At 66.3% G+C, this 19,353-nt stretch overlaps 1 protein-coding gene across 2 annotated transcripts in view; it reads left to right on the top strand.

Moving 5' to 3' along the window:
- Positions 1-3,634: 3,634 nt before the first annotated feature.
- Positions 3,635-19,353, top strand: part of ABCA2 (ATP binding cassette subfamily A member 2) — a 39,227-nt gene continuing 23,508 nt past the window's right edge. For both annotated transcript variants that reach the window (XM_063352627.1, XM_063352626.1), the window contains exons 1-12: positions 3,635-3,904; positions 11,958-12,051; positions 14,465-14,576; positions 14,962-15,128; positions 15,350-15,477; positions 15,888-15,992; positions 16,452-16,637; positions 16,751-16,969; positions 17,551-17,882; positions 18,182-18,341; positions 18,590-18,718; positions 18,999-19,166. In XM_063352627.1, the coding sequence (XP_063208697.1) occupies positions 3,839-3,904; positions 11,958-12,051; positions 14,465-14,576; positions 14,962-15,128; positions 15,350-15,477; positions 15,888-15,992; positions 16,452-16,637; positions 16,751-16,969; positions 17,551-17,882; positions 18,182-18,341; positions 18,590-18,718; positions 18,999-19,166 (1,866 nt within the window). In that variant the 5' untranslated portion in view covers positions 3,635-3,838. The remainder of the gene's footprint in view (positions 3,905-11,957; positions 12,052-14,464; positions 14,577-14,961; positions 15,129-15,349; positions 15,478-15,887; positions 15,993-16,451; positions 16,638-16,750; positions 16,970-17,550; positions 17,883-18,181; positions 18,342-18,589; positions 18,719-18,998; positions 19,167-19,353) is intronic.

The raw sequence follows: 19,353 nt of genomic DNA, 5'->3' as shown, positions 1-19,353 counted from the left end.
GGTCCAAATGCCCTGCCTGTGCTGGGACCGGTGCAGACAGGGCCCTGCCCTCAGCCTCGCCAAGGTGCTTCCCGTCTGCCACCCGCAGAATGGTTGAAAACAGGATGCCAGCCTGACTTTGGCTCCCACTGACTCATCTTGCAACCGGCAGCTGAGGTGGCACCGGCAGCACCCAGGAGCTGCCGAGCTCCGGGCACCTGCCCTGGCTGAGGTGCTTTTTGCCAAAATGGGAAGCGGGCTGCGGACCTGCCCCCGTCCCGCTCTGCCCACGCGCCTGGTTGTTTCCCTCGCTGGCACTGCTGTCTGGGCACCAAGTCTCTCACAAAGCCCTGGCAGGGGAATAGAGATGGGGAAACTGAGGCAGCATCAGGGACGGGAGCTCCGCAGCGTGCAGCACTGTCCCTGGGGCTGGCAGGGGCACACACAGAGCTGGGAGTGGGACCCCAAACTGCTCCCTGGGGGTCCCTCAGGCTGCTCGAGCAGCTCTGGGGACTGCACCCCCCCTGCACCCTTGCTCCTGCCGGCTGCCCGGATGCAGGGAACAAGGATGGCCGGAGCGTTGGCGGCGAGGTGAGGAGCTGGGCAGTGGCTTGGCACAGCGCCATGCCACCGCCGGGGTATAGCAGGGCTCTGTGGTTTCAGTGTCACCGCAGGAGCCCTCGGAGGCCAACTGCAGCTCTGGGCTGGGTTGTTTTTCCCGCTCGGCCATGTCCCCTGTTTCCTGTTATCTTCTCTCAGCCCTTTTCTGCATGTCTTCCCCTGTGTGACTGAGAGCCCGGATAGCGGGTGCTGCACAGCCTGCAGGGTGCTGTTCCCAGCCTGGCCTGCCCCAGCCCCGCCAGCCGAAGGCAGCGCTCCCTGCCCGGCTGGAGCTGTCAGCATTGTCCCCGCTGCCGTCCCTGTCCCCCCCTGCGCAGCCCTGGGGACCGGGTCCACAGAGGAAGGGGCCGTTCCCCTCTGCAGAGGACAGCACTGGGGACAGCAGTGACCACAAGGTTTCCCCGGGGGATGCAGGATGGATGGCGGAGTATGAGGGAGCTTTTCCCTGGCACTTGTTGCTGTCGCTCCCGGGTGCTGCCCCAGGACGCCCTGGCAGCTCGGGGGGTACTTGTAGCTGGTGCATCCAGGCGCCCTGACCCCCACGGCCTAGGGAGGGGGCAGCGCAGTGCCACAGGCTCGGAGCCGGGCTGGGAGCTGGGGCCAGCTCTGCCCAGGTGCGCTGGGCAGGAGCCCCCACTGCCCCGGGGCCAGGCAATGGGACCATCCGGTAATGCCAGCACCGGGCAGGGAGCTTTGTGTGGGTGGGTGCTGCCATCTGCAGATGACCCCACACAGATGGAGGAGCTTGGCCATCCCGCAAGGATGTCTCCTGAGAAGTGCTCAGGGCCTCAGGTCCACGGAGGAGATGGGCCACCGGGTCCTCGGGGCTGTGCTGCCCCATGGCACATTGCTGGGTCTGTCTCTCGCTGGCCCCTCACGGGGTTTCGTGGTCGTGCCAAGCAGAAGAGGAGCTGCAAAGTTCACCAAGACCCACCCAAGGGCAACAGGAGGGAGGGAGGCAGGAGACCCAGGCCCAGGGCTTTGAGCCCACGGCCCCAGCCATGACCCTCTCCTCTGCGCCCCTCTGCGCTGGGGACCCTCTCTGCGGCAGGGTAGGGGTCTTGAGGTGTTTCTAGTGTGGGCTGGGGACAACCCACATGCAATCCTCCAGGAGGAACCAAGGGTGCACACATCCCTCCTTCCCCAGGGACCGACTAAAAGCCCCTGCAGGAGCCAAGTCCAGGGTTGCCTGAACCCCCGTGGCCCGGCTTACCTTGACGCCAGATCTCTCCGGTATTTCAAAGCCGGAGAAACGCCAGCAAACCCTGGTGTCATCCTGGCGCAGCTGCCCCCGCATTACTTGTGCCAGCGGGGCACAGGTGGAAAGGGGCTCAGCCAGCCCTGGCCACCCCCTGCCCAGCTTCTCTTGCCCCCGGGAAGACCCCACAGCCCTTCCCAAACGGCCGCCCGCCGTGGGGCACCTCCACCACCGTCTCCCCCTGGGCATCCCTTGTCCTCCCTCACCTCGGCACAACGTTTCACCCAGAAGTTTTTTGAATAATGGCGCTTTGTGACAGGACAAGGGGAGCTTTTGTTAGTGCCCAGGCAGCTGTCGCAGAGCCTGCCCAAAACGTAGTCACCCTTAGCAACACCACTTGGGGCTGGGGCAGCCAAAGGAGTTATTCACAGCTCCCGGCTGCACTTGGCCCTGAAAGCAGCCTGGGGACAGAGATGGTTAAAGATAGGTGCAGGAGAGGAGGCAAAGGAGAGAGGGGGCTACTGACAGCCAGGAGGGAGGGAGGGGCAGGTCAAGAAATGAAGAGAACCTGAGGAATGGAAAGAGGGAGGGAGAGAGGGACAAAGTGAGGGATGGAGGGAGGGAGGGATGGAAGGAGAGGAGGAAGGATGGCAAGATGGAAACTGCATCCAGCTCTGGGGCCACCAACAGCAGAAGGACACGGAGCTGTTGGAGTGGGGCCAGAGGAGGCCACAAAGATGATCCGAGGGCCAGAGCCCCTCTGCTGTGAGGACAGGCTGAGACAGCTGGGGGGGTTCAGCCTGGAGAAGAGAAGGCTCCAGGGAGACCTTTCAGCCCCTTCCAGTCCCTAAAGGGGCTCCAGGAAAGCTGGGGAGGGACTCTGGATCACGGAGGGGAGCCATGGGACGAGGGGGAACGGTTTTAAACTGAAAGAGGGGAGATTGAGATGAGATGAGATCTCAGGCAGAAATTCTTGGCTGTGAGGACGGTGAGCCCCTGGCCCAGGTTGCCCAGAGAAGCTGTGGCTGCCCCATCCCTGGAGGGGTTCAAGGCCAGGTTGGACGGGGCTTGGAGCAACCTGGGCTGGTGGGAGGTGTCCCTGCCCAGGGCAGGGGGTGGCACGGGGTGGGCTTTCAACCCATCCTGTGATTCAAAGTGTTCAAGGAAGGATGGAAAGAAGGAAGGATGGAAAGAAGGAAGGATGGAAAGATGAACGGAGAGCTGGCCTGGCTCAGTGCTTACTGCAGCTGAGGGCATCCTTCCCAGCCCTGGGGTCACAGCTGGGATGGGGGTACAGCTTGTCAGGTTGGTCATCTCCAAGAACACCTGTGGACACCCCACCAATTGTCCGTGGGATCGGTTGGGCAGGAGCCGCGGGCAGCGGGGCCCAAGGAAGGCAGGCAGCAGCCAGCATGTGGGGACAGCAATGCCCCCCTCGCACGCAGGCTGCCACAGCCACGGGCCCCCCGACGCACGTCTGTCCTGGAGGGGCAACGATGGGCGAGAGGCTCAGCTGGGGGCACCCCTCCGTGTCTCCGGCTTGGGGAGGAGCAGGGGCAGCTCCAGGCGACGTCGGGTTTCCCCGACCCGGCAGCTCCCCGGGCAGCAGCCCCGCTCCCGGACAGACCGTACCGAGGAGAGGCGGGGGCCGGGGCCGCCGCTTTCCCTGGGAGGGGCGGGATCCACCACCGAGCGCCCGCCCGGCGGCAGGTCCCCTGTGGGAGGACGGTGCCCTCGGGGCCGGGCCCGGGCCGCTGGGCTCCAGGCCGGGCTGCGCGGCCTCCCCGAGGCCCAGCCCGGCGGTGCCTTTAAGGGGCGGCGGCGGGGGGGCGGCCCTGGGCCGGGGGCGGTGCTGCGCAAGGCCGGGCCGGGCCGGGCCGGGCGCGGCGGGGCCGGAGCCGGAGGCCGGCCCGTTCCCTCACAGCCTGCTGCGGACAAAGGCGGCGGCGGCACCGCGGCGGGGCATGGCGGTGGGCGGCGGGTGATCGGCGGAGCCGAGCAGGGCGGGGGGAAAGCCCTGCGGCAGGGCCGGGCCCGGCCATGGGGTTCCTGCACCAGCTCCATCTTCTGCTCTGGAAGAACGTGACGCTGAAGCGGCGCAGCCCGGTGAGCGGGGAGGGGGGGGGCGCCGGGGGGGCCGGAGCTGCCCTGAGCGGCCGCAGCGCCGGGGACCGCGGCGAGACCCGGGGCCGGGCGGGGCGCTGGGGGGCGGTGCGGGCCCGGCCGTGTCTGCGCCGCGGGGAGCGAGGGGCGTGGGGCCGGCCGGGTGCGAGCCCCCGGGGCGGCCGGGGACACCCCCCCCGCGCCATGCCCGGCTGCCGGCAGGTCGGGTCCCCTGCCCCGCCGTGGGCCCGGCCCGGTGGCTTCCCCAGCCCCGGGGCAGCAACAGTTGGGTCTCTCCTGCCCCGCTCTCACGCCGTGCCCGTGTCCGTGCGGGCCGCCCGGGCCCTGCGGCCGCGGGGGATGGGGGCCGGGGCCGTGGGCTGGGCGCCCACCCAATCCTCCGCCCTCTGCAGCGTTTCCCTCGCCGCCACGGCCCGTTCTCGGGGCCCGAACGCGCCGGGCGCTTGCCAGCCCCTGTCCCCAGGCCCGCCCCCCTCCGCGCTGGGAGCCCTTTCCCCGAGCCCTCGGTATCCGCAGGCTATAAATAGGTTTCCAAATCCTATGTGGGTCAGAGCTGCCTCTGCCCCGTGGGCTGCGGCGAACCTGCTCCCGCTCTCCGGCGTGGGGCTGAGGAGGGGTCCCGGGGGGCCGGTCGCCTCCCGGGGGTGGCAGGGGGCGCCGGGGGCGCGGATGCGGCGTAAGCCCGTGCCGGGCAGCCCTGCCTGCCGCCGGCCGGGCGAGGGGGACCCGGGGGGCCGCCCGGAGGGACCCCGTCCCGCAGCGCCCCGGCGGGCAGGGGGAGGGTGCGCTGGGCGCCGGTATTTTTAGAGGGTGGGGGAGGGTAGCGAACTGCTGCTCCCGAGCTGGTGATGCTCTCTCTGCTTCCCCCTCCCAAATATCCTGCAGGCCTGATCCTGCCTGCTTTCCCTCGCCAGCACCGGGCCCTGCGCTGTGCCGGCGGCCGCCGCACCGGGGGGGATGCCTGGGCCGGCTGTGGGCCGGGCTGGGCTAAGGCCGTCGTGCAGGCAGGTGCCCGCTGCGTGGGCAGCCCCAGCGCCCCCAAAACGGGCGAGGGGGATGATGCTCTTCGGCTGAGTCATCCCTGCTCCTTACCCCGAGTACAGCTGTGTGGTCACGGCGAGGGGCTGCCCGGTGGCGGTGTGCCACGGACCCCCGCTTGCAAGGGCGAGCCGCTGGCACAGTTACGCCCTGGCATCCACTAGCTCTTGGCAACCAACCTGGAGCTGGCCACTGTGGCTGGTGGGGTTACAGACTGGGGGTGCGCATGTCTTTTGGGGACCCATTTCTGCATGACCCTCCCCAGCCCTATGGGCAGTGTGGGGGTGCAGTGTGCTGTAGGAGGATGAGGAACCCAGGCCCAGTCACCCCCATGTGTGGGGACTGCCACTGGCGTGCCCTGCTTGCTGCAGGCAGGGTGGCAGGGGAAGGAACAGCACCTCCTCGCCCACCCAGTGATGCCATGTGTGGATGGGGCGTGCAGAGGACCATCTGTGTGCCAGGGAGCAAGTTGCCCCCTGTGCCGTGGGCGCTCATGGATGCATTCAGCGCAGCCCCCAGGGCAGCCGTGGCCTGAGGACGTGCGTGCCCTGTGTGTGTCATCTACTTCCTTGTGCTCCTGCTGTGTGCAAGTCCCACAGTCACCTCGTGCTCCCTGTCTGCGCAGGGGACATCGTGCTGCCCTCTCCCAGCAGCCCGGGAGCAGCCCTGCCAGCACTGGCCGGCCAGGGCAGGGTCAGGCCCCGTGCCAGCCTCATCAGCCCGTGCCCTGCTCTGTGTGGGTGCGTCCCCCTGCGCAGCTCTGCCCTGGCCACCGAGTGAAACCAGCACCCTATCCCACTGGGCTGATCCTGCTGGGGCAGGCAGAGACTGTGGGGATTGGAGCAGGGAGGGGGGTAAGCATGAGACCCCCTCCCCTGCTGGGGGTCCAATCCGGGGGTTGCTGGGCTTCTTCCAGCCTCACAGGGAGTGTGGTGTGTGCCATGCCCTTGCCCTGCCAGCAGCTGCCCACTGGCACAGCACCGTGCCACGGGGTGCTGCCCTGGAGTAGATGCCACACCACGGTGTGCTTTACTCCCAGCAAGGAGCAGAGGAGCGGCCCCAGTGCTGTGGAATGGGATGGGGAGCAAACGCCTCATGTCCGCCTGGGAGTGCTGGGCTGGGACTCGGGAGAGCTGAGGCCAGTCCCCCGCACTGCCCCTGCATGCCCATCGTCCCTGGCCCCAGGGCTGTTCAGGGAGCAGTGTTGCGGAGAGGTGCAGCAGTGGTTTCGGGACAGAGTTTGTCCGCAGGCACTTGGTGAGGGCTTGGCTGGTCCACTTGAGGATGCGTCAGTGGTGGGTACAGGGGGGGCTGTGTGACATGATGGCCTTTGAGAGAGGTGTGCTCCTGACCTATGGCGCCACATGTCACCCACTCCTGTAGCCCCCTCTGTCACCAGAGGAGCTCACCTGCAGCCTGGCGAGGGTGATGGCTGGGCATTGTCCGGTGGCACCTCTGTGAGGTCTCATGCCCAGTCAGGCTGAGCTGTTCTGGGGGCTGCTCTGGGATTTAGTCGTGGTTTTATTCTTCCCAGGGCAGAAGTTCAGGCAGGAGCCCTGGCACAATGGGGTCTGAGCAGAACGGCATCAGCATCTCCCGGTGGAGGGCAGCCGGGGCTGTGGGTGCCCAAGGGTGGGCAGTCCCTGGGGTGCTGCTGGCAGCCCTGGGCAGCACAGGCTGTGCCATCGTCTGTGTTCCCTTGGCTCTGCTGGGGTGGGGGCAAGCTCAGTGGTGTGTATCTTAAGGGATGGGATCCCCGGTGACTTTTGGTAGCTGGTTTAAACCTACATTGGATGAAAAATGAACAGGTGCTCTCTCAAAAGTTACCACAGACACAGTTCAGGGTGTTTGGCCACCTTCCCTGCGGCTCTCTGTGCCCATGCGTTTGGGACAGGAAGGCGGCCACAGCTCTGAAGCGCCAGTGATGGAAGCATGCTGCTGAGTTTTGTTTGGCCCTGGGGGACTGTTAGCGGTTTGGGGCTCTTCCAGAGGAATGCCGTGCAGGAGTCGAGGCTCCGGGTGCTACTTTGGTGTCACAGCGTGTCAGTGGGGCTCCCATGCCATGGGCCCTGGGGTGGGGGGAGGATGAACATGGGGCAGGGGAGAGACAGGCAGTGGTGTGGTTGCTTCACCCTGTGCACGGTTTGTGCCTTCTGCTCCTTGGCCAAGAGCTGGGAAGCTCCCACCACACAGAGGAGTTGTCCTGGCAGCTCTGCCCTTCCTCCCCGGCCACCAGGAGCAGAGGTGAGGGACCCTGATGCCTGCCGAATAAGAACGTCTGAAATTTGGGGTATTGGGGAGGAAGGGACTCACCCAGGTGGTGGGTCCCTGCTGCAGCAGCGCCTGTAGCGGGGCGCAGTGTCCCTGGGGGACAGGGCACCCCGGGCTGGCGGGGGCACTGCCAGGCCCTGCCGGGTGGGGCTGGTGCCAGACCGGAGGCAGGAATCGATCAGGCGGGCGCTGCCCCAGCTCAGGGTGCTCTTTGCCCCCTTGATGTTTGCAGCTGGCGCGGGGGAGGCGGGGGGGTAAACACCCAGGCTGGCGTGGCAAGTGCCAGGCAGCACCCCTGTCCCCGTGAGCGCCTGCTCGCTGCGGGGGCATCTGTTGCAGAGTGATTGGTGGCCTCGGTGGCTTGGAGGGTGGGTGGCCGTGAGCTGGCAGGCCTGCAGGGCTCTGCCTCGCTCCCTGCCCGCAGGGAGAGGCTGCGGGGCGGCCGGCGCCTTTCTCCACGCTACAGCTGCCAGCACCATCCCGCCCGTGCTGAGGCCGGGCATCTTGTGCCGGTGGGATGGTGGCCATGTCCCAGTGCCGTGTGCCGGTCAGGAGCACTGCTGCATGGCCCTGGCACATGGTGCTGCCAATGGCGTAGCCCCCTCGAGCCTGGCACGCTGGTGCCCAGCTGCCACAGTACTGTGGGACCGGCACAGGGGAGAACCGCGCTTGGCTCTCCCTGGGCCCCTGGCTCCAGGACGGCAGGACTGGGCTCGGGAGAGGTGTTGGCAAACCCCAGTGGGGATTTCCTCCCCTTCCAGCTTCCCTGAGGCACGCCACTGGGCTGGGTGAGAGGGGTGGGGATGTGCCCTCACTGGGGGCAGGTGGCAGTAGGACAAGAGGTGAGGGGCACAACTTGCACTGAGCAAAAGTGCTGGGGGGTCAGTGGCCCTTGGGCCAGGCCTCGGCTGTCCCCGTGGGTGAGGGCGCAGGCGGTGACCTCGGTGGGTGTCTGCGGACTGGCTGGGGGTGAGGGCTCAGCTTGGTCCCGGGGTCTGCCCGGCCGTGGGGCCTCGCTCACCCACTGGCTCTGTCTTTGCCCAGCAACCAACGGCTTCACCCGCCTGCGCTTCCCAGCTGTGGGCAAGTAAGTGGGTATTGAGTGACAATTAAAAGTCTGGAACCATCAAAAAGTTTAAGATATTTCCACTAGCCGTAAAATGCTGTTGGAAAAGCTGGGGTGTTGATTCTCCAGGAGCTGAGCCCTGTCCCTTGGGGCTCCTGCAGGCCGGCACCCGCTGCTGCCGGCTCGGTGGGCAGTGCCGGCACCTGCAGGAGAGGCCAGCAGGGAGCGGGCAGCTGCTCCTGCCTCCCCTGGGAGCGCGGGGAGACCCTGCCCTGTCCTCCGGTGGCTGCAGGATGGGGGATTTGGGAGGCCAGGCTTGCCCCGGGCTGTGCATGGCGCTGCTTCACCTGCGTGGGGGCCGGTAAATCCCCACATGGGGAGAGGGGGGCTGACGCGGCAGGTTTGGGGTGCGGGGACAGCACTGGGGTTGCCAGATTAGGGGTCTCTGGGTGAAGGTCCCCAGCCCCTGGTTGTCCCTCTGCCAGGCTGTGCTGGCCAAAGGTGGTGGCTGCAGCTTCGGGGTGCTCCTGGGAACGATCAGGAGGGATGGCGCAGACTTTTAGGTGGTGGCGATGGACACAGCTGCCTCCGCCTGGCCTGGCGGCACCCGTGGAGGGTGCCCAAACGTGGGTGTCGGGGCATGAATGCTGCCATGTCCTGGGGACTCCAGTCGGAGTTGTCCTGCCAAAGTCCGCAGCCCAGCGCCTGCGGCCATGCTAACCCTGGCTTCCGCGCGTCTCCTGGCTGCCCCTGGTGCTGGCCGGAAGGTGGGCACGGCGGCACCGCCGTGTCAGGCCGGTTGTTTGCTCTCACTGTGTTCCATGGGGCTCGTCAGTGCTTTTGGCCTGGCAGCGTGGGAGTCGCGCGTCCCTGGCTGGCACTGCTGCCTCGTGCTTGGGCTGTGCGATGCCCGACCCGACTTGTCCTTCCTGCAGCTCCCCGCAGCGTGGCAGAGGGCGGATGCAGGCGTCGAGTTGCTGGCCTGGTGCTCCGGGGAGCTGAGCATCCCCCTGCCAGGGAGCTGCCTGCCTGGGGCCGGCACCCTGCCGGCAGCGCCCGCCGTGCTCTGCCTGCCTTGCTGGGGGAGTGGGGCAGGACCCTGCTGCCCCTGCGTCCAGCCCACGGCAGGGCTCCGTGTGAGATCCCGGTGGGCTCATGTGTGCCCCACCGTCCGTGGCGGTGGCAGGCAGACCATGCGAACCTGAACAGCACCGGTGGGCTCATTCTGCTCGCCTGTCTGGCAGGCGGAGGTGAACTGGTGCTGTGAGGTGGGTCCCTCTGGCAGTCCAGCTCCGCCGCTGCCCAGGAGCTGCCCGTGGCTCCCCAGACACTGTCACCTTGGCACGAGGGCCCTGAGACCAGTGTCCCACCCTGGGTGCTGCACCTGCGCCCCCCTCCAGGCATATGTGTGAGAGCCCTCGCTGGGTGAGGAAGAGGATGAGTGAGAGGACAGGACAGACCACGCTGGCCAGTGCAGGCCATGGCCAGCTGCTGGCAGGCACAGGCCCTTCTCCCCTCCTTGTCCCATCGTTTCCTTCCTAGCCACCTGGATCCTGGCCTTTCCCCCCCTCGCTCCCTCACGCAGTGTCCCCCAGTGTCCTGCACCCGCAGGCTGTGCCAGTGTTGGGTGCCCTTGCTGGGTGCCCCCCCAGGGGGGCTGAGGCTCCCTTAGGATGACATCCCTCCCTGCTGCGTGCCAGTGCCTCTGCCCCACTGTGGGTGTGGGACAGATCTGGCCTCCCCATGCCTGGAAAGCCCCACAGGGGCAGCCCTGGGGACCAAAGGGGCAGGATTAGTCCCAGAGGTGTGGGCTGGTGAGCCCTGCTCTGCCACCACCTCTGCCCATCGCCGTGTCACCCCAGGTGCCGGTGGTGGGGGACAGCCTGCCCTGGCACTGGGGTGTGCGGCAGCACAGGAGGGGTCGGGGGCAGAGGACGTCTCTGGGGAAGGAGATGAGCAAAAGGTCAATGACCCACTTTAAAAAAAAAAAAAAAAAAAAAAAAAAAAAAAGAATAACAACAAGCGGGTCTCTCCTGTTGCCACCAAGGACCCGAGAGTCCCCAAGGGAGCCTGGTACAGCCCGGCGTGGGTGTTGTGGGACAGTCCCCCAGGCGCCGAGGCACAGAGGCCCAATTGTGCACTTGATAAACAGGCGGGGGGGTGTGAGCAGCAGGGCGGGAGCCACGGGGCGGGCAGAGCGGGTTGGGGTGTCCCTTGCCACCCCACCGATGGTGACACCCGGGACCGTGCCTGGGACTGGTGGTGCCAGGCAGATGGGGATTCCCCTGGCACTGCTCCTGGGGTGTTTGCCATCCCCGCCAGCCCCTTTTGCTCTGGTCTCTGTCTCCCCAAAAACAGCAGCTCTGGGGTTGGGGAGGGCAGCACTGGGGGCACCCATGGGTGCAGCCATGCTCGTCCCACAGCTCTGCCAACTGGAGTGCTGCAGCCACGCACTGGTAGGGGTTTGGGTGTGGGGGTCCCTCTGCTCGCCGCCTTTTGTTGGGCTGCTGTGACGTTTTGGCAGAGCGTTTGCAGCCCCTGGATGAGGCCAGCGTGAAGGTGACACTGTTAGGGACAGGAAGGCCTGACCCTGTCATCTGCTGCCAGCTGTGTCCTTCCAGGCAGCCCCTGTCATTTTAAAGCCCTCTCTTCCCACCCCGCTGGCATGCTTCTCCGGCGCCTGGTCACCGTGGGTGGCTGGGCTGGTGCAGGAGCGCAGTCGGAGGTGCCAGCGCCATAGCGGGCACCTTCTCAGCAGTGGAGCTGAGGCGTCCCAGGGTCTGATGTGGCCCTGAAGCGAGCTGAGGTTGGCTCACCTCACCCTCTGCCTCAGTTTCCCCACCTACAGTAGTTCCCCTCCACGCGGCTTCAGGGGCGATGGGGCCATGATGTGGCCTGCTGCAAACCTGCAACGGCTGCGCTGGCTGCGCGCCGTGTGCCCATCCTCAGGGCCTCTGGGCATGGAGCCCAGCCTGGGCTGCCTGCGCGATTGGGGTCAGGGATTCCTGGGGATTTGCTGTGAATTGCCATATGCCGCTGGTGGAAATCCTGCGCAGCCGTAGCCTTCTGGGAGGGCACAGAGCGGGTGGTGGGACACCCCCCCCGCCCCGTGCTGCCCCCAGGTGCACCCAGTGCCAGGGCCTGGCCAAACCAAACCTTGCCCTGACAGTGTTGGGGTCTGCCCCTGCGTGGCCCCCACTGGTGGCACCCAGCAGTGGCACAGGTGGTGGGGGACATCATGCCAGGCAGCTGCCAGCTGCGAGGACACTGCCGGGACAGGGGCCCGCAGCTCTTTGCTGGCCATAAGGACTTGGGGTCATCTCCCCTGGGCAGCCCCAGCTGCGGTGGCCCATTGGGGCTGGGCTCAAGCCCTGACGCCCCGTTTACGTTGCTGGAGTAGGGGTCCATCCCCTCGGTGGTACCCTCTCTTGTCCTGAGGTGCCGCAAGCAGGATGGAGTGGGTAGGGTGCGAGCAGGAGATGCTGGGGGTGCCCAGGGACCCGTGTGCCTCTGGCTGAGCTGTGACACTGCCACCGGACAGCCTGCAAGGCGCAGGCACAGTGCCACACTGCGCTGGGGCCCCGGGGACCCCGGTCCTGCCCTCGGTAGCTGGCTCCTGTCCCCAAACATCACGATCCCCCTGTTCTGTTTCATCCCCAGTGGGTGCTGGCCTTTGAGATCTTCATCCCCCTGGTGCTCTTCTTCATCCTTCTGGGGCTGCGGCAGAAGAAGCCAACCATCCCTGTGAAGGAAGGTGAGTGCCAGCAGGGTGGTGTCCAGGGCACCCACACCTGAGGACGCCCTGAGGCTCTGGGGAGCTGCCCCAGCACCCTGGGGCCAGCCTGGTGGTGGCTGGGGGGCTGCAACAGCTGGCGGGGACCCAGAGGTCCTTTCTGGGGGGGACAGCACTGGGCAGGGGCTGCAGCCGAGGGCTGGTGGGGCAGACGTGGCGGGGTTGGAGATGCAGAGTCAGTCCCAGCCTGGGGGTGCTCCCCTAGGGGTGGCAGCACCAACCAGCCTGTGGCTGCCATCGACAGGGACGTTCTGAGGGGGGAAAGAGGAGCTGGAGCTGGGTGGTGCTGGGACAGCCACAGTCCCCCCCGAGCGCCCGAGGAGCAGCTCTGGGAAGGGCTGCCCAGCTCCTTGTGGTACTGGGGGGGGGGGAAAATGCACCATGTGGAGCCCCACATCTGTCTTTTGGGGGGGCTCTGGGGCCTCGGCAACGTGACAAATTGATGGGACCAGAGCTGGGGGTGCCTGGAGATACGCAGCTGGGGCTCTGGCCGGGGCTGCAGGTGCCAGTGCCCCAGCAGAGGTGGCGGAGCGGAGGTGCCGGCTCACCAGGGCTCTGTGTGGCATCAAGACGCCCCGTGAGACACCCACCCCGGCAGGTGCCCTTGTGCGGGTGGCGCAGTGGGGCCAGGGGGAAGCGCTGGGAGCCGGTGGCGGTGACCCGGTGTAACGATGGTCTGAGCCTGTGTTTCAGTGCGTGCCGGCGAGGGAGAGCCCAGCGGCGAGCACGGGTCTGGCTGCGGGCGGTGGCCGGCACTGCCCTGGTTCCTGCCTCGGCGCTGACGTGCGCTCTGTGTTGTGTGGTTTTTTTGGTTTGTTTTTCTGATTTGATTTTTTTTTTCCTGTTTGCTCACGTTTTCTTTTTCTTTCCCACCATCTCCCCTGCCCGCCCGTCCTCCATGCCTCTACTGCATGCGCCAGTCTGTAAGTTGGTGGGGCGGGTGGGCACCTCCCCCCCTTCCCCTGCCTGTGCCGGCTGCATATTTTGGGGAGAAAGAGCCCAGTTTGGATCAACTCACTCTGGCCTAATCCACACCTCTGTAACCCTGTCGCCTTCCTCCGTGGCTGGTGAAGATGAGCTTGGGCAGCACAGTGTGGCCCCTGCCTGCTCCTCCCCTGGGCCTGCCCAGCAGGACCAGCCCGTGGTGGCATCCCCACTGAGCTGGTGGCGTCCCCACCAGGTTCCCCAGGTTCTGGGGCTGCTGGCAGTGGTGTCCCCAGCACCCCGGGCTGCAGGTGGAGGCTTGTCCTACCCCTTCTTCTTGCCTCCCTCCTGGAGGAGACCCTGCTGGCTGCTGGCACCCATGTGGTGGCCTGTGGTCACCCAGTCTTGCCCGTGCTCCCCCCTAGCTGGTCCACAAGGGGCCGGAGATGGCTCCCACACCTGCATCATCACTGGGTCCCCCTCCTGGCCCCTTGCAGCTGGGACGAGCCGGGACATGGCACTGCTAGGAGCCTGGAGGCCAGTGAGATGCCATCCATGCACTGGCTTTGTCACCAAAGCATGGCCACCACCATCTGTCCCACCATGCCAGCAGGCTGCTGGCCTGTCTCCTGCCTGTGCCCATCCCTGCCCTGGCCTGTCCCTTGTCCCTGCCAGAAGCTCATCTTCACCAGCCCCTCCCGTCACGGCCATGCTAACAGCACTGACCTGCTTCTAACCACGGGGCCACCAGCCGCGGTGGCAAGAGCAGGGTCCCTGCCCGGCGCTGCCCAGTCACAACTTCTGGTCCCTTTTGGGCAGGGCCCCCTTGCCCTGGGAAAGGACATGGAAAGAATCCGGAGGGACAGTGGCTCAGTGCCAGCGGGAGGGGGGAAGGTTTGCCGTCCCCTTGCTGCTCCTCATTTCTTCCATCTCCCCCCTACTGTGTCTCCATTTCCACCCACCTCCAGCAGCCGCACGTCGGGGCAGCCGGGCAGGGGGGAGGCCAGGGGTTCAGGGAGCTGCGGGTGACAACTCTACTTTCCCTGTCATATTCTTCCTCCTTCTCCTCTTCCTCTGGAGATCCAGCGGTGCCTCTGAAATTACTAACAGGAGCCAAGAGGCCGGGGGAGGTTGGCAGCCATCCTGGGGGCAAATGACAGAAGTTGTCGTTGTACTGGGCTGGGAGGGACTGTCACCCAGAGGGGAGCGGGCGAGGGCAAGATGGCAGGAGCCCACGGCCCCAAGGGGTCACCAGCTGGGGACAGCCTCGGTGGGAAAGCTGCAGACTTCTGACCTTGGCCGCCAGCCTCCTGCGGGGCTCGCCGGGCCCGGCGCGCTCTTCTCTGAACTGAGTGTCTGTCTCTCCGGTGGCCCCCTGCCTCCCCCCGCCTCTCTTCCCTCCCTGTCCACACCTTCCCCGGCCTCTTCTGCTCTCTATTGCTGGCTCCAGCTTTCTACACGGCGGCCCCGCTCACCTCGGCCGGGATCCTGCCTGTCATGCAGTCCCTGTGCCCTGATGGCCAGCGTGATGAGTTCGGCTTCCTGCAGTACTCCAATTCCACGTGAGTCGCGCGCTCGCCACGCACTTCCTTGTCCCGCCTCGCACGCTCCCACACACAGCCTGCCCCCTCCCATGCCGGCACTGCCCCGCCGGGGACAAGGCACAAGCCCCTGTCCCCCAAAGCGCTTGGGTGCAGAGCACCGTGTCCCTGGGGTTCAGGGGACATCTCAACCCATTGTCCTGCGGGCTCCTGAGCGCCCGGTGCTGGGAGGAGGATGGAGGTGGCCCTCAGGGACACCTCGAGGCTCTGGGGCTCTCCTCTGTGCCCCAGGCACGGTGGGTTTGGTGCGCAGGTGAGGGCAGCTGCCCCGTGCACCCCTTTGTGGAGGGTGTCCTCGTCCCTCTGTCCCTGTCCCTGAAGCTGCGGTGGTGCTGGACTCTCGCAGGGTGACGCAGCTCCTGGAGCACCTCAGTGAAGCAGTGGAGCAGAGCAGCCTCTTCGACCCCCAGCACCCGGGGCTGGAGGAGGAGCTGGAGTCACTGCGCCGGCGCCTGGAGGCACTCAGCAGCAGCGAGCCCAGCTCCATGGAGACCCACTTCAGCAACCGAGCGGGTAGGCTGTGTGCTGCCTGCGCCCCGCTGCCTGCGCGGGCAGGGCTGGAGATGTCCACCCGCCGGGCACCCAGCGGTGTGGTGGTGTGTGGCAGCGTGCCGCCACTGTCCCACATAGCTGTGTGCCTGGCAGGGCCAGCTGTGATACGTCCCTGCGTGGGGCCGTGCCATGTCGCTGACGCTGGGGGGCTGCTCTGACCCCTCTGCCTTGCTCCTTGCCAGGATCTGGATTCACATTGGCATGGGCAGCCAAGGACCAGGGCGAGCTGCACCGCTTCCTGACGCAGAACCTGTCCCTCCCCAACAGCACGGCCGAGCTGCTCCTGGGCTCCAGCGTTGACCTGCGGGAGGTGGGTGACAGCCTTTGGGAAGTGGGTGACAGCCTTTGGGAAGCGGGTGATGGCCTTCAGAAGATGGGTGATGACCCACAGGAGGTGGATGAGAACCCATGGGAAGGGCGTAACAGCCTTTGGGATGTGGGTGACAGCCTGCAGGAGGTGGGTGACGGTCCGTGGGAGGTGGGTGGCAGCACAGTGCTGCAGGGCCAGCTTTGCAGGGGTCCCCATCGCCCCAGCGAATGGGCACGTCCCAACCCAGACTGAGCCCTGACCACTAGACCTGCAGGGGTGGAGGTCAGTGGGCGCCCGGCCGGGAGTTGTCATGGCCTGCCACCCCTCCACCCTGTGCCAGGGTGTTGCTGGGCAAACGGGTGCCTCCGCTCCTGGCCCGCTTGGCAGCCCCGCTTCCGTCCCCGGTGCAGGTATACCGCCTGTTTTTTGGTTCGTTTCCTTTGGTACCCGATGAGACCCATGAGCAAGACCTGTGGGATGGATTTGGTTCCAGCGAGAAGATGACACAGCTGGAGGTGAGGAGCAGTGCCGTGTCGGGGGGGGAACATGGTGTCCCATCCATGTCCCACCACAGGGCAATCTGGGGCTGTCCATCCAGGTGGAGGAGGTGTGATGGGATACTGTCAGGCGGCCAGAGCAGCAGCACGGATGGCTGGGTCCCATCCCGGTGCTACCACCAGTTCCCCCGGTGCTCTGAGGCACACCAGTGCTCGTGCCTCAGTTTCCCATTGCGGTGGGTGATGGCACCGCCTGGATGGTGGCTGTGGAGGGAGGGGGGGGAGATTTGTTCTCTCCTGTGGCTGGGGTGCAGGGGACCCCTGCTCTCCCCATCTGCACATCCCCTTTTCTTCCCCTCCCCGTGGAGACTGTGGATGTGGATCCTGTGGGACTATTCACGTGTCCTTGGGGGGGGCCCATGGAAAGGGACCCGGGGGAGCCCCCTGCACCCCCCCAACAAGTTGGTCCTCTTGCAGAAGAGCCTCCCGAGCGGCTGGAGGAGCCTGCGGGAAGGGCTGGTCCACAGGGCGCTGCGGGACCCGGCAACAGCCCCGCACCGGCCGGCGCTGCTCCGCCTGCTCTCCCGGGCCCTGGGCCTCACCAGCGCCGCCCTGGCACCCGCCACCTCCGACAGCCCCCAGGCCTTTGTCACCGAGATGGAGGTGAGCTCCTCGCAGGCGGAACCGGGGCGTGTGGCCAGCTGCCCTGCCAGGGCGGGCACCGCTGCCGTGCCCCTGTGCCCAGGGCTGCGTCCCCACGGCTCCCTGCCCCCTAGGGTGTCCTCTTCACCGGGCCGGTGCTGGAGCAGCTGACGTGCGAGCAGAGCCCGGGGGGGCTGCTCCGCCTCCTGCGCGTGGCCCCAGGGCAGCAGCCGCTGCTGCAGGCATACCGGGTGCTGGCCTGCAACGGCAGCCGGGCCGCCCGCCGGGAGCGCTTCGCCCAGCTGGCCACCGAGCTGCGGGAGCAGCTGGACACCGCCAAGATTGTCAGCAGGGTGAGAGCGGGGCTGCGGGACGGGCCTGCCACCGGCTGTGGGGCAGGGAGAAGTGCTGGGCGGGATTTACCTACTCAGTGGGGAATGTGTGGGGATGGGGGGCTTTGTTGCATGGCCCAGTCCCTCCTGGTCACCCCTTCACCCTACATGGACACCCTCTGCCCAGCCCCGTGGTGGGACCCCAGATGATTCCCCCTCTTGGCACCCGCTTGGACACTGCCCATTGGATGGGGCTGGGTGTCCCCAGCATCTTCCAGGTGTGTCCCCACAGGCTCCTCTCCCCGGCACTGTCAGTGTCCTCAAGGCTGGCTCTGAGGTCCCCCTCTTCATCCCACCCCTCCAGCCTGAGGCACATCTCGTGTCCCCTAACAAGACCGTGCCCGTATTTGCCTGCACTTCTGCTGCCTGATAGCCATGGATGCATGGCAGTGAGTCCGGCGTGCCAGCTGGGCACAGCTCCAACCTTTTAACCATGAAAGTGGACATGCCACTGCTTGGGGTCCCCCTTGGTCCCCTCCCACGGGTGAGCAGGGCCCTGTTGCCCCAGCCACAGGTAACCCCTTGCGTGCTTGTCCTTGCAGCTGAAGCTGGATGAGGTGAACAGCACGGCTGCCCAGCACCGCCTCCGTGCCCTCCTGGAGGACCTGGTGGAGATGGAGAAGGTTCTCCGCGATGTGGATATCCTCTCGGCGCTGGCCAAGCTGCTGCCCAGGGGAGCCTGTGCCAGCAAGGCTCCGGCACCCACTGCCAACAGCACCGGCTGGGCCGGCGCCAATGCCACAGCTGGCAATGCCACGGCAGAGGAGGAGGGCGCTGGGGTGGACCCGGCCAGCGGTGACAACCCCCAGGGGCAGTTCTCGGCATTCGTGCAGCTCTGGGCTGGGCTGCAGCCCATCCTCTGCGGCAACAACCGGTAGGAGCCCTGGGGGGCAGGAGGGGCTGGATCCAGGTGCTCTCTGGTCGGAACAGGGCTGTGGGAGAGCCCACCCGGCCTCTGCCAGCGGCCGAGGGCCCTGGTCATCCCGTGATGAGTACATGGGAGATGGATGCTGCACTGCATCCTTGTGCCACGGCCAGGGAAGCTGCCCATGCTGTGCAGCACCGTGCTGGCGTGGGAGTTGGTGTGAAATTCCTCCTGGGCAGGGTGGGGGCTGCCTGCAGCAAGGGGTGCTGGGGCTGGGGCAGAGTTGGCAGCCTGAGCCCCCTTTGCAGGACAATCGAGCCCGAGGCGCTGAAGCAGGGCAACATGAGCTCCCTGGGCTTCACCAGCAAGGAGCAGCGAAACCTGGGCCTCCTCGTGCATCTGATGACCAGCAACCCCAAAATCCTGTATGCACCAGTGGGCACCGAAGTGGACAAAGTCATCCTGAAGGTGAGGGTGCAGAGACCGGGACCCCCTGTCCTTCCTCTCCCACCAGCCCCGCTCGGCAGGGACCTCCTTGCCCAGATGGGCTGAGCGGGGAGGAAGCGGCCAGCTGCCAGAAGCAGGCAGCTGCCCTGGCCCTTGTTGGGGTAGCGATGCCTGCTGGGAGGTGGGCAGATACCTCCATGGCTGCTAGCCATCCTAGAGAGCAGGGGGGGCCCTACCTCTTCCCCCAGTGTGACCTTCCTCCCCCCCAGGCCAACGAGACCTTCGCTTTTGTGGGCAACGTCACCCACTATGCCAAGGCATGGCTGAACATCTCCCCTGAGATCCGTGCCTACCTGGAGGAGGGGAGGCTGCAGAGGCGCATCCGCTGGCTCCAGCAGGTAGGACAGTGTGGTGGGGACCGAGCCTGCCTGGGCCTTACTGCCCTGGAGGTGGGAAGGCGGGGTCCTGCGGCCGGGCACCTCAGAGCTTCTTCATGTGAAGCTCTCAGGTGCCCACCCTGCTCTTGCGAGGACCAGGCTGGTTCCCTGTGCAGGGCAGATGCTGTCCCTCCATCCCTAGGAGGAGCGTTGGGTCCTGTCCGTGTCCATGGGGTGGACAGGGGCTGAGAGACAGGGCGTACCCCAACTTCTCCCTCCTGTGTTTCCCTCTGTGACTCAGTTCACCACTGACCTCCACAAGCACCCAGAGATCCTGAATGTCTCCGACAGCGATGTTCTCCACAACTTCCTCAGTGGCAACTTCTCCCTGCCCAATGCCAGTGTCTTGCTCCAGCAGCTGGACACTATTGACAATGCTGCCTGCGGCTGGGTCCACTTCATGGCCAAGGTGAGGTTGTGCCTGCCTGTGGCAACATGGGTGCTGGAGTGGCACCCACTGCCTGCAGCTGTGCTCTGTGGGGCTCAAGAAGGGTCAGGTCCGCTCAGACCCCCATAAGGCCATGGAATGGGAGCCCTGGAGGAGATAGTGGCTTCTGCAGTGTCAGGAGCTTTCGGGTAGATGTCAACAGTGGAGG

This window comes from Chroicocephalus ridibundus, chromosome 15 (assembly GCF_963924245.1).
Source record: "Chroicocephalus ridibundus chromosome 15, bChrRid1.1, whole genome shotgun sequence".
NCBI lineage: Eukaryota > Metazoa > Chordata > Aves > Charadriiformes > Laridae > Chroicocephalus > Chroicocephalus ridibundus.
Note: the sequence above shows the minus strand (reverse complement) of the source record. Positions and strands in the feature narration are given on the sequence as shown.